Genomic DNA, 13,787 nt, shown 5'->3' on the forward strand with positions numbered 1-13,787 from the left:
TTTGTCCTCAGAATTTTCAAATAACTTGATGTTTTATGATTATTAGCTATGTTGTGCCTGTACTATTTTGAACATACTGTCCACAGGCTCTAGATTTATTTTTATGTTGATCGTATTAAAACAAAGAAAACAATCTGAAGTTGTTGTTTTTAAGTTATATATACAATGATTTTACCAGAATAGACTTTTCTCCATGTGGCCCCTGAACTAAAATGAGTTTGACACCCCTGGTTTAGAGCAAATCATCTGGCTGTCAGGTGCTGCAGAGTTATATTTTGGCTTCCTCCTGTCAGAGTGTTCGTCTGCAGCGGTTGACACGCCTGAGGAGATATCGGTTTAATTAACACTCCAGCTTCAGCTGCTTGTGGCACAGTCATATCCCAGAGTTCAGAGTATAAATCTGGTAGCTCAAACACTTAGTGTGTGTGTTTGTGGATTTATAACACGTGCATCCTTCCTGCCCCTTTTTGTGTGTCAGCCCTGTCAGAGAGTGTGAAGGTGTGCGGGGCTGAAGCTTTGGCTCTGCTGGGACTGATGAAGCAGCAGGACGGCCTCGCTGCAGCGGACAGCGGCAAGCTGAAGGCAGCTCTGGAGGCCGTCCTGGCCACGGCAGAGGTGGGTAGAGATAAAGAGTCGCTCTGTCTCCGCAGCCGCTTTGTGATACGATGGCTAATTTCTCCCTTAATGTGAATACTTGACTTTCCGCTGTTTCAGAAATTGCGTCCTCAGGGTTTGGAGCTGCAGCAGGGGGAGCTGGGAGACCTCGTGGAGCAGGAAATGGCTGCCACTTCTGCCGCTGTGGAATCAGCCGCTGCCAGGATAGAGGTGCATAAGTGTGTTTGGGAGGGGTGTTTAACTTTGGTCATCAGGCACCAGGTGTTTGTGCGAGTGTCCAGTGTGAAAACATTGTCCCCTCTTTGACTTTGCAGCAGTATTAACCTCTCACTCTTCTCCCCCCCTTATGCTCCTCTGTGCGCTCCAACAGGAAATGCTCAACAATTCTCGAGCAGTTGATACAGGAATCAAGATGGAGGTCAACGAGAGGTAATGCTCAGATTAGGACTTGTTTTTTTTGGAGGGGGGGCACCGCACGGAAGCTGAGCAGATTATCTTTTTCCTATAACATCATTTTTAGTTAAATGTGGGTTTCCAAAGATAACTGACTGTCTGGCTTTTAAAGCAGCTGCAACCGTGAGCCTTTCTACACTCATGCAACAGCGTAAAACTCGGACGAGCGGACATTCAGCGACCTTTAAATGAGTTCAGAGTCATGTAATGTCCTCGCTCTAACCAGGCAGCACCCTCCTCCTAAAGCAAACAGTCACACAGTGCACTGAAGCTCTGATATAGACCTGCCAAACATAGCACAGACAACAACACCACATTTTACCTCTAATTAGAAACAAACTTCAACCTCAAGCTTTTTAACTTCCGGTGGTTTTGTTTTGGTTTCTCTTTCCTGCACAGCAGCAAAATGCTTTTGAACTTTAGAAGAAGTTGAGTCATCTCCAAAAACTAACTCAGCATCTTCTTCAACAACAAGAAGCTCTCCACAAACCTTCACCAAAGCAGTGTTTACCTTCAAGGGAATAGTGCTGTAAATAACTAGAAGTCACTATATAACATGATACTACAGTATATTTCCTGAAAATACTTTCTTTATAGATATAACACATTTTGATGGAGAGGTCAGAGGTCAAATGTGACACAATACGTTGACGATACACCCCACACTTGTAAGAATCATAGTTTCTAAATTGGAGGCTTTTTGTTAATTTTCCACCAATAAATGTTTAAGTGAACTTTGAAGATGTGAGCTAAATTTTAATGGATCGTTAACATGACCTCACTCTACACCACTACAAAGTGTCAGAATGACACACACGACGCATACAAACATTACCAAAAATGTGCAAATGTTGTGTTTTTTGGTAGCGTTTTGCCTCCTTGGCAGAGGCGAGTGTTCCTAAGAGAGCGGCGAACTCCTCCATCTCATTTTGAATAAATAACACAGACACAAGCCTGCAGGTATCTGTTTGCATTCTGATGTGCGCAATCTGAGGAAATGAAGCGGGAAAGGAAAGGGAGATGGTTTTCATCAACCGCGAGATGTCGGATAGTCACCTGCTGAGTGCTGATGTGTGAAGAGTTTCATAAATTCAACCACAAAACCAGGACAAAGCTTGACATTTGAAGCCAGCCTGCCACTTGTCTTCAATGCAGTATTCTGTCTTTTCAGCCTCATTAAATAAACGTCGGCCGTTTGTCGGACCCACAATAAAAAAAGATCGGGTTGATTAGGTTTCTCTGGTATTCATCCAGGCTGTGTATTAACTCTGTGTGCACATTAAGCTAATTAAACTTTCTCTTAACTCTCAGGGTGACTTAATTATTCATGTAAAAGAGGAAAAAAGTGTTTAATCTGTAGCTGCTGTGGGAGATGATCATGCAGAGGAACAAACAGCCACTACAGCTGTAACCAAAACAAAACACACAAACTGCACTGAGGATTTGGGTCAGTGGTGCATCAGTCGTGCATTAGCTATCGCTACAAGCTGCGTTCAAGATATCTGCAGGTACAGCTTCTGAGCTACATCAGGCTTGCTTGAGCTGGAGAGCTGCAGGCAGTGATTGTCTTCTGCTCTGTCGCCCTCTGCAGGATCTTGGCCTCCTGCACAGAGCTCATGCAGGCCATCAAGGAGCTTATTTTGTCTTCCAAAGATCTGCAAAGAGACATCGTGGAGAGTGGAAGGGTGAGTCACACTGCAGCTTTATGTTACTGGTATTTTAGCATAGTTTAAATAAACCCAATATCTAACATCTAATTTAAACATGTTTGGTGTTTGTCCACCAGGGGGCAGCCTCCATGAAGGAATTTTATGCCAAGAACTCACGCTGGACCGAGGGCCTGATCTCTGCCTCCAAAGCGGTGGGATGGGGCGCTACAGTCATGGTGTAAGTAGCCTTCCTCTCCTCTGTGAGTCTTCCTCACAGCAAAGTATTAAAGTGCTTGAAGGCTGAGTGCTTGCTGTGGGAAAGTTGTTGATGATGATGATGATGATGATGAGCAAAGAGGAAACTTTTTTTAGAAGAAGATTGATAAAGCGAACACTTTAAGGCTTGTGAGGTTATTTACAAAGTTTTAGTTTCTTCTGAGCGTGATGCCCAGGAGCTCTGGCTAGTGACAGGGAAGATGACATCGCAGATGCAGACTGCTTCCTCTGAAGCGTTCCTGGGCGCACACTTAGAGATGGGATTAGGTCGGGCAGTCGTTCAAAGCAGAAAAGGAGCAAAGTGAAATTGTTCAGGCATCCAAGCAACCTCCTAGATGTGGCGTTGGTACAGACTCTGTTAGCTGAGTCAGTGTTTCCCAGGATGAGCTGCGCTCTCTGCTTAAAGTGTTGTATTTTCAACAAGTGGAATTGTTGAAAATACAACAATTCCACCTGTTTCCACTTCCTTTCTAGCTTTAAATTAAAATCAGAGCTTCCCTTGAGTTTGTTTTGCACTGTGTTGTTGTTGCAGGGATGCTGCTGACCTGGTGGTTCAGGGCAAAGGGAAGTTTGAGGAGCTGATGGTGTGCTCACATGAAATTGCTGCCAGCACAGCACAGCTCGTGGCTGCTTCCAAGGTGAGCAAAGAAGTTGAGTTTTTTTGAGAAAGCTGAAAACGTTACTTTAGCAGTTAACTCTAGAGAAAGATGTTAAAGATTTCACGTCTCTCGCATTATTGCTGCTCTCCTTCTGCAGGTAAAAGCAGACAAAGACAGCACCAAGCTGCACCGCCTGCAGCAGGCGTCCCGCGGCGTCACACAGGCCACCGCGGCCGTCGTGGCCTCCACTAAGTCTGGGAAGTCCCAGATTGAAGAGACAGGTGAGTTTTAGTTTCCTATTTCCTGCTACCTTAAACAAAAAAAACAAAAAAAAACAACCACAAAATATTTATGCCGGTCTTTTCTAGACACTATGGACTTCTCCAGCATGACTCTCACCCAGATCAAGCGACAGGAGATGGATGCACAGGTGAGCGAGCAGCCGACAGTCTTAATTAAATCAGGAGGTGACCGTAACTTCATCCGAGAAGCTTTTCACAAGGTGCCTTTCATTGGACGTGGAGTAAAAATAGTCTCTCCCTTTTGGCCCCAAAATAATCACAAAGTCTTATTTTTAACGAGCGAGCCGCTCGGGTAGGCGTGCCGATCCGAGACTCTGAAGGTTCGTTTTTCATCGTGAGTGAAGCCAAGGTTCATGTGAACACTTGAGTCTGTGTTGTGGCTTTGCTTCACCCACACTGAAAGAAAAACACGGGAAGCTCTGAACCTTCTCTCACACACACAGACACACACACAGCTCATTGTTGGAAACGCACACAGGGCTCCTATTTTAAGATGTGTGTTTTAGTTTAAGTCAGACCTGGTTAAACAACAGCTTTCATCTGGTTGTTTAGAAGGTTTTCTCTCACTCACACACAAACACACGAGCCTGACATAATTCAGCCTGGATGACAGTTGGATTTTCCGTGTTTGAGAAAAGTTAAACCAGCTGTATCTGTATCACGCCGTGACACCCATAAATCCACGCTGGCAGCGTAATAAATCATCAGCTGTTGCTCGATGAAAGGTCGTCTTCTCCCTTGTTTGTTCAGCTTCGAGCCGATCTGTTTATAGTTTTTAGTTTTCCAGGATTTGAGAGGGGAAAGTGATTAACAGTCCTGTGAACGTGTCGGCGTCTCCACAGGTCCTGGTTCTGGAGCTGGAGACCCGTCTGCAGAAGGAGCGAGAGCGTCTCGGCGAGCTGAGGAAGAAGCATTACGAACTGGCCGGCGTAGCAGAAGGCTGGGGCGAGGATGAAGAGGGTGGGCACCCGCGTTACAATTTATGCACTGTTTAAAAAAAAAACCGTAGCAACAAAAACACTTAAAATCTGTCTCCTCCTCGTCCTCCACAGGCACAGGCTGATCCCCGCCACCGGTGTCGTCACCCCACTCCTCCTCAACCCAGAAGACCGGCTTCTGTCTGCCTCTTTCTATTTATAGACACACTTTTCAGCCTTTCTTCTCCCTTGTTATTTTTTTAATTATTATTTGTTTGTCTGTTATCCAAGCCAAATGAAAAGGTGCTTCTTTTCTAAACCCGCTTCTCCACCCATGTCCCGAAGCTTCCATAAAGGACAGCACCAAGGGCTCAGCAACAGCGGAGGATGGGTGGGGGTGTTAGTGGTATCGGAGGGACGAACACGTGCACACGAGGAACGGTGTGAAAGACGACCCACAGCCCGGCTTCGCGGCCTTCCCCCCCGCTCCTCCTCCTGGACTGTGTTGGGAAAACTCAGCGGCGAGGTCTCTTATTGTCGTTTCCCTCCTCGCTGCACAAGTTCTACTCGTCATCCCGGGACGCACCGCACAAAGGCCGAACTCTGAGGAGCAGGACGGGGGGGGGGAGATGAGTCCACCCAGCCCACATTCGTGTCTCCGTAACATAGACGGCGTGCTCTCCCATTTAAAAACAGATGTTTTTGTCCTGCGCGTGAAACCGCGGGAGCCCGAGACGCTTCTTTTTTTCTCACTGTGAATTCTCACCTTATTGAGTCCGCTTCGCTGGACTTTCTGCCTTTCACCTCCTCACCATTGTAACGACCATGACTGTTAACTTAAACACCGACCCCTCCCACACACACAGACACACCCCTGATTTTTGGTCTTTATTTTAATAAGTGTTCAAATAGAACGGTCCATGTGCAGGAGGGTAGGGTTGCAAAGTAGCACACACACACACACACACACACACACACACACACACGGTCCCTGTGAACTACCTCATGCTACATCATTGGAGGTAGCCGTGCATCAGGGGAAGGTTTAGATGAGCAGGTTTGCTGAAAACACTAATAACATGGGTCTGATTTTTCAGATTTTCCTTCTTATACTGGTTAAACTGGGGAACAGGGTAGCGAGAGGCAGCCCTCTTTATTATCGTTATTTTTCTTAATATAGAGCTCGTTCTGATGTCTTTTTCTCTTCATCTAAACACAAGTTTTGCTCCTCGGTTCAGTAAAGACAGAGACCCTCCTCTGCTGTCTCGTCACAAGCTTAGCCCAATAAATCAGCAGGAGAAGAAATATCCATGAGAACTTTGAACTTTCTTGAAGTCAGACTTAAACGAGGACTCGAGGCCATTCCCACTGCACAAACCTTTAGATCAGCCCGGTTTGATCACATGACCCAGCCTCTCACCACGCACAGCGGGGGACCGACTGCCGTTATTTTCCCTGAATTCCTTCTCTGAGTGACAGAGGGATCACGGGGTCTGGGACGAAAGCAAACTGCAGTGTTTTTTCAATAGCTTCCTAAAGACCAAGTAGCTGTGGACATAAACTACAAGCCTCCTGTTGTTGGAAATAATATTTTGCTTGCTTTTAAGGATTCGGTTTAACTTAAACAAAACAGTTAGTTTCCTAACTTCCTGCTGAACCCGACGAGCTGCCGTTTGGACTCTGAAACCTGAGACGAGCAGGCGTTTATTTTCAACCCTCAACACGTTACTTACCTTCTTTCTATTCGATGACCCGCGGTTGGTGGTGGTGGGGGTTTGTCTCTCTGTGTCTTAACGTACTTTAGTTTTGGACGCTCCGCTTCAGCTGCATATCTCTAAAAGGTTGTGACACTGGGTAATTTAACAGCTGCTGGTCGAATAGTATTTGCCAATAATAATAAGAAGTATTATCTGCAGTGCTATTGAGTCCAGGTCTTTTTGTACTAAATGATTTTTAGCTGTAGTCTGTCACTTCTTCCACATCTGGACAACACATCTGGACTTCAGTAGAAGAAGAAAACCTCCATAAAAGAAAGGAGCATTTTCTTTGTATGGATTTTTTTTCCAAGTGTCTTGAAAGACTGGATTGCACCTCGAGTGATATTTTGGGTTTTATTTTATTTTATTTTGCCCAAATTACCTTTTTATTAACCTCTCTCTCTCCCTCTTTGGCTCTCTCTCTGGTTCATGTCTGTTTAGTCCTACCAGCTCAGCCAGCCTTTCAAACTGCCTCACACTGTAGTCAGAGAGAAACAGATACTCACATAGCAACATTGAAATATGTCTTTGTATAATATACTAAAACTATGTTGGTGGGTTTGTTTTTATTTTTTCAGTTTTTAAAAATAAATATTTCAGCTCATTAATACAGACCATGGCGTGACTGCGTCTCCTTCTTTCCCTCGTTGGATCTTAGTTCTGGGGAACAAACCAAAGCCTGTAAAGAGCACAGTTTTGAGAAATGTTAGTATTCTTGGAAGACGTCAACGTTGCACAACAGTCACTGATTGATAAATTACTTTAGTCTTTGCTCCGTTAATCCTTTTACCTGATAACGCGGTGGTCGCTGGGCAGATTTTGAGGATTTCCAAGAAATAAGTGAATAGCTGGTGGAGATGACGTGCAGACAAGTGCAAACAATGGCATCCTTATGTGCATGAGAGCGCAGTGGTGGGAGGGTGCAGCGGGTGTAGGCTCAATAACCATCTTTTACAGAAGCAATAACCCCTTCATGTGCGTTGGATCAGATTTGAAATCCTAATGCAGCTAATTGATTTTTCTTTTTCAGGAGCAGGGGTTGGGTTGGACTGTTTTCCAGTAAAAGGATTGACTCGAGTATTTTTTAAAGTGCTTTGTTGGCACTCACCTTTGCCTAGATTTTCTGGCCAATGAAAGACAAAAGAGGAAAAACTGCTAATGAATCAGCCTGAGCCACACCCTCCCCCACCGCACCGAGATATGGTTGGAGGCGCTGCGGGACTTGTGAGTAAATGAATCGGTGTAATCTAAAACCACTGTGCTGAGATTACATAAATCCCCAATCTGGGCTGCTCCAGGATCAAACGCGTCTCCTCATAAGAGCCTTAAATGCTCCTAACTACAGTACAGCTGATTGCCGCTGAGGAAGAAACAAAATACAAACAATACCACCTCACAGCAGCAGATAATCATTAACTCTGCTGGTAATGTCTGAGTTATAAACCCTGCTTGCATCTTTTAATCACAACACTATAGTTAAAGTCTGAGTCTTTCAGAAGCTGCTGATCTGCTGGGATTTTCCCACACACCCATCTCTATTGTTTATAGAGACCTAAAGGTCTCCTTTTCCAACCAAATATCCAGTAAGCGGCAGTTCACTGTGTAAAAATATCCTTTTATTTTCTTTGCACACTTGGGACTCCTTAGTACCAACTGAGCATCATTTAAACATCACACCCTACATGAGTACTGTTGCTGCTCGTGTCAATTCCTTCATGGCCGCAGTCCAACCATCTTCTTATGGCTGCTTCTTGCATAATAATGCACCATGTAACACTGGTCAGATGATGATGAGTGAGTTTACTGTACTCAAATAAACCTCCACAGTCACCAGATCTCAATCCAAGAGAGACCCTTTTGGGATGTGATGGAACGGGAGATTCACATGATGGATTTGCAGCAACTCTTTTATGCTATCATGTCAACATGAACCAAAACCTCTGAGGACTGTTTCCAGCACCTCGCTGAATTTTTGCCACAAAGAATTAAGGCAAAAAACGTCTCTATTACTACCAAGGTGTATCTAATAAAGTGTCTGCTGAGGGTGATTCAAACATTTATTTAATTTCAAAGTGTACAGGTGTGCTACAGAAATGCATCCCCTCTCTGTGACGGTCACAGCTGCAGTCAGGTGCAGACAGGCCACAGGTGTGCTCTGTTTACAGTCAGCAGGGACTGTAAACCTGCAGGCCCAAAACAGCAGTAACCCTTTTGTAGGTCAGTAAATCCTGTAAGCTGAGAGTGTTGAGCAGCAGCAACAACAACAGCAACAGGCTGAGGATCTGTAGAGCAGCACACAGCTAATCATAGCGACACGTGACATCTGAAAGATCAATCAAAAATACGGTGAATACAATCAGGGCAGAACAGCAGATCAAAGGGCAGTGCGCACAAAGACGTTCGTCAGACGTGCAAAACATGTTTCTGAGTATCTTAAAACGTGTCTATACAAAAAGAAGTGACCCTTCTGTCTGGTGCACGCTTCGGTCATCTCCACTTTGAGACAGAAACAACATGTCATGTACAAGTGAAGCACATTTAATAAATGAACTTTCCAAAAGCCTTTAAACTGTCCTCTTAAAGGTTGTTCAACATTATTGTTGAAATGACAAAGAGTCACTTTTTATTATTAGCATTAGTTGTTACCATGGCAATAAAGCTTAGAGGACACCTTAGCCTAAATTCACTAATGTTAAAATGCATGCATAAAAATGTTATGCTGTCTCTACAGACAAAGAGATGTCATTAAAGCAGCTCTCTCTCTTTAAAGAGCCCTACATCAGCACATGTTGTTCCACTCCCCTCTCAGTGGCTCAGTGTGCAGCGGCGCTGAACTGTTTTGCTTTGTGCTGCTGTTGTGTCACATGGGTTATGTAGTGGGTGGTGCCTGTGAGAAAGACAGGGCTGAGCTATTTATAGCCTCTGCAGTCTCTTACAACAGGTCTCTTGGCAGCAGCAGCAGCACAGCCTCGGTCTGTCTGAGGATTCAGCAGGGACCAAGAAGCCCCACGTATGCAGCATTTTTTAGATCAGTGTTTACACTGACAGGTTCAGCACGATGGTTCACACAGATGGAGATAAACTGAACTGTAGTAGGTTATACAAGAAGAAAAGCCTACAGCATATAGCAGGTTCTGCACAAAGCTTTGTGAAACTGGCAAGAAGAGTAACTAGTAAACAATAGTGGTTTCAGAGAAACTTATTTTTTCCAAAGACCTGCTGGTGACATATAATTGCATCCAGCCTTTGCACATGAAACTAAAGCCACTGCTGTCCCCTGTGCACATTTTCTTTTTTCGATTGTGTGTGTTTTCATGTGTTTGTTTTGCTAATGTGCTTCATTAGTTTCTCATTTGAAGGCCTCATGCAGTGCAGATCTCTCCCTTAAAGCTGCATCACAGCTGGTCTTGTACAAATCTGTTTTTATTTTTGTGCACATTACACACAGTTAGGTCGATTGGTTTTTGGATAATTCTTTCTATGTTTTTTATAATTCAAGGGGTGGAACAAAAAACACTTTAACAGATTAAAATAACAAAATCGCAATAACTATTTAAGAATTACAGTCAATTTTCAGTCTCAACAGTAACTCATTGAGAGGCAGTTGCATGGCCACGTGAAGCCCATTATCTTGTATTTGTTATTTGCTTACTGGAGCTCTCAGTAAGCAAATCCAAAAAGATGGCAGTACAAACAAAGGAGGCCATCATTAGGCTGAACAACCAAAATTAAACCCTTCAGCTGCTAAATCAACAGTCTGGTTGAGCAGCTGAGCGATACCAAAAGACCTGAAAGACCACAGAAGACAACTAAAGTGGATGATCACAGAATTATTTCCATGGTTAAGAAGGAAATCCTTAAAATCTAACCAATTTAAAATCTCTCTGCTCAGATCCAGAAATATACTGCAGAACCGATTAGAAAAAGCTTTATAACGCAAATAATATAATGTTTTAAAACATGCTGCAAACCCAGTCAAAAGGGTTCTCAAAGCAGCTTTTGGAGTCAACATCAGGCGATGATAAGCTGGTCCTGATGTTTCTAAACAACAAACAGAAAAAATGGAAAATATGAGTTCATGTGCCTGTCAGGAGAAAACCGCAGCAGGGAGAATTTCATCGTTTGATCCAGGAGTTGAAGTTTTATCACAGTTGCTTTTATACATATTTCAGGATGTGAGAGGAGGAGTTTGAACTCTTGTTGGCAGAGTTAAGACCACATCTGAGGAGGCAGAAAAATTATTTCAGAGAGCCAATTGACCCGGAGCACAGTTGTGGTCTGATTGGTCAGCCTGAAAAAATAAATGCTACAAATTTATCCTGTAAAATTAGCCGATCGGTGTGAACGGCTGCATTAAAAATACAATATACATGATATATTTGCATGAATAATCAAAGTCTACAATCAAGAGACTCTTTCATAAACATAAATACAGTTTACAACATGTGCAAAAATCAGTAGTTAGTTAGTTAGTTAGTTAGTTAGTTCAAGAATAAGGCCAAATTAGGCTTTACCAGAAAACATATAGAAGAGCCTGCACAGTCCTGTAAAGGAAAATAAATAATCTTTGAACAGATAACATGAAGATGAACTTGTACCAGAATGATGGGAAGAGAAAAGTTTGGTAAAAGACTTGTGTTCTGAAACATACCACATCAGCTGTCAAACATAGCAGAGGAAGTGTTATGGTATGGGCCTGTGCTCCCACTGGAAGCAGGTCACTAGTGTTTATAGACGACGTGACCGCTGATAGAAGCTGCAGGATGAACTGCAAAGTGTCAGGGCTACACGTTCTGCTCAAATTCAGCCAAACATTCCACAACTGATCAGACAGCATCTCATAGTGCAAATAATATGATGACTCAAAGAATACTGCAAAAGCAAATAAATTATGTGGTTCGTGTGAATGGCTGCATCAAGAATATGAGTCCAAATATATTTTTCACACACAAAATATTTGCAGGAATTTTACTGTATAAAGGCCTTGATTCCCTAAACAGTTAATGCATATTTCATTTTTGTAAAACTCCTTGAATTAAAGTTAAAAGTCTGCACTTTCACAAACTTACTCATAGAACTAGAGTGACATTAGTAACAACTACTCCCCTACAAGTACTTTTGTGGAACCTTTTCTCTGCATCCATTGTTCCCAGGAGGACAGATTTTACCAGGGAAACCACCCATTTAAATTGTAATTATGTTTTCACGTTTTTACAACTACTCATTTTTGCTGCAGATCTACAACTCCTAGAACTCATATTCTCTATAGTCAATGTAAAGTATGACATTACTTCCCCTATGTCCTTCTTTACCTAACACTTGTCATAACACTCATATCATTTCTCAGATTTAAATACAGGGAGAACATGATATTTTTTTCAATGGTAATAGAATAGAATAAAATAGAATAGAATTCAACTTTATTGTCATTGCACATGTCACAATTACAAGGCAACGAAATGCAGTTTGCATCCATCCAGAAAGTGCTTTAGCAATAATATAGATATATAGATATATTATTATTATTATACTATTATAGGTATGAGGGTACAAAATATGGGTCTATTATGGGTATGTTACAATGTACACGGTATGAAGGTATATTATGAATATGCTATAGCTTTAAGTATGTACAGGCTGTAGTGAGTGTACAAGCTATGAGCAGAAGGTTAAGAAAGAAGAAGAAGAAAGAAGGTTAAGTGCTCTTTTTATGTTTTATGTCTTATATAGTAGTTTACTATGTGGAGGGGGGGTTCACACAGAGTTAGGTTTGAAGATGTTAGTCGATTTACTTACCTTTGGACGCAGGCTGTCTTCAGTCTTTGTAATAAGCAGACTCATAAATCACACTTTCTATCTAAGAGTAAACAGCCACAGTCTATTATCATCTTCTAAACACAATTCTATCACATGATTTATTTCTGTGGTTGACAGAGTCAATGTTGCCTTTGTCAGCAGGCTCAGCTTTTCCCAGCAGCCTCCCTGACCCCTCAGAAGCTGTCACAACAAAATGAGAGCAACATGATCGCATAGCACCAGAGTCGGCCAGCTTTCTCCAAATCTGTAATTAAAATTCATGCTGTGGCAGAAAGGTTGCATTTTATTTTAGTTTTATGGGCTCTTTAAAATGCTATTTTGTACTCAATGGTTGCTACGTTGTGTGCTGGGACTTAGAGATGAGAGGTCAGAGAGTGCACTGAGCTCGATTTAGGCCTGTGCTGCTTCATAACCTTTGGCATTATTCACCTTCTTACACACTTCAGGCCACATCACAACAGCTGACTGTACGAGCTGTGGAGCAGTTTCCCTTTCACGTTTGCCTGACGATATTTTCATGAAGAGAAGAGACGAGCAGGCCGGCAGACTCAGGCTGCTGACATGTTAGTAAGACAAGAAAACACTTCAAGTGACTCATTATTTTTGGCAGCAATTTCAGTGTGACCCAACAGGAGGATTATTTATAGCATGATACTGTTTGTGTGGATTAGTCATTTAGCTGTTTAGCTCTGTAAGCAGCTGTGGTCATTCTGAAGATTGCAGTTCATTTTAAACATATTTAAGGAATACGCAGTGCCTCTTCCACCAAGCAAAATACATTCACCGAAGAGCATTAAAAAGACACAAACTTAACTTAATCTTCTCAAAGTAGCTCATTAAATTAGACACTGTTTTGGGCGGAGGTCATTTCAGTCCCCATTTCAGTTCATCAGTTATATAAAATGAAACATTAAATCCAAATACGTCTTGACCTACCCCTCACTTCTTTATATATTTGTTAGGAAAATAGAAAATATGTGCAGCGATTTATTGACACGTGCAAACAGACAGTGCATCAGTGATGTTGAGGCCAATCTATGATTCAAAATGATCTAATGCGTGTTCTCTTATTCAGGTATCAGTGTCACGCTGAAAAAACTAAATGCTGGATCAAAATCTGATGGTGCTTTTCTGCATTGTTAATTCCTTTAAGAGCTCCAGCACCACCGGGTGAAATGCAACCTCAAACCACGACGGAGCCTCCACTGTGTTTCACAGATGGCATTTACTGATGTACCTTTCTCCTGATCTCAACCAATCAATGACATTATAGTACCAAATCACCCTATTAGAGCACTTCGCTCTCGCACTGCAGGCCTACTTGTTGTTCCTAGAGTATTTAAAAGTAGAATGGGAGGGAGAGCCTTCAGTTTTCAGGCCCCTCTTCTGTGGAACCAGCTTC

At 42.7% G+C, this 13,787-nt stretch overlaps 2 protein-coding genes across 3 annotated transcripts in view; both read left to right on the forward strand.

Moving 5' to 3' along the window:
- Window positions 1-7,174, forward strand: part of hip1 (huntingtin interacting protein 1) — a 54,173-nt gene extending 46,999 nt beyond the window's left edge. For both annotated transcript variants that reach the window (XM_005746924.1, XM_005746925.1), the window contains exons 22-31: window positions 479-615; window positions 715-825; window positions 986-1,044; window positions 2,660-2,753; window positions 2,855-2,955; window positions 3,526-3,631; window positions 3,750-3,873; window positions 3,961-4,022; window positions 4,737-4,854; window positions 4,947-7,174. In XM_005746924.1, coding sequence (XP_005746981.1) covers window positions 479-615; window positions 715-825; window positions 986-1,044; window positions 2,660-2,753; window positions 2,855-2,955; window positions 3,526-3,631; window positions 3,750-3,873; window positions 3,961-4,022; window positions 4,737-4,854; window positions 4,947-4,957 — 923 coding nt within the window. In that variant the 3' untranslated portion in view covers window positions 4,958-7,174. The remainder of the gene's footprint in view (window positions 1-478; window positions 616-714; window positions 826-985; window positions 1,045-2,659; window positions 2,754-2,854; window positions 2,956-3,525; window positions 3,632-3,749; window positions 3,874-3,960; window positions 4,023-4,736; window positions 4,855-4,946) is intronic.
- Window positions 1-13,787, forward strand: part of clpb (ClpB family mitochondrial disaggregase) — a 520,737-nt gene that overhangs the window by 5,622 nt on the left and 501,328 nt on the right. The gene's annotated exons all lie outside the window — the stretch shown is intronic.

This window comes from Pundamilia nyererei, unplaced genomic scaffold (assembly GCF_000239375.1).
Source record: "Pundamilia nyererei isolate P.nyererei 1_Seehausen unplaced genomic scaffold, PunNye1.0 scaffold00185, whole genome shotgun sequence".
NCBI classification, from domain to species: Eukaryota; Metazoa; Chordata; class Actinopteri; order Cichliformes; family Cichlidae; genus Pundamilia; species Pundamilia nyererei.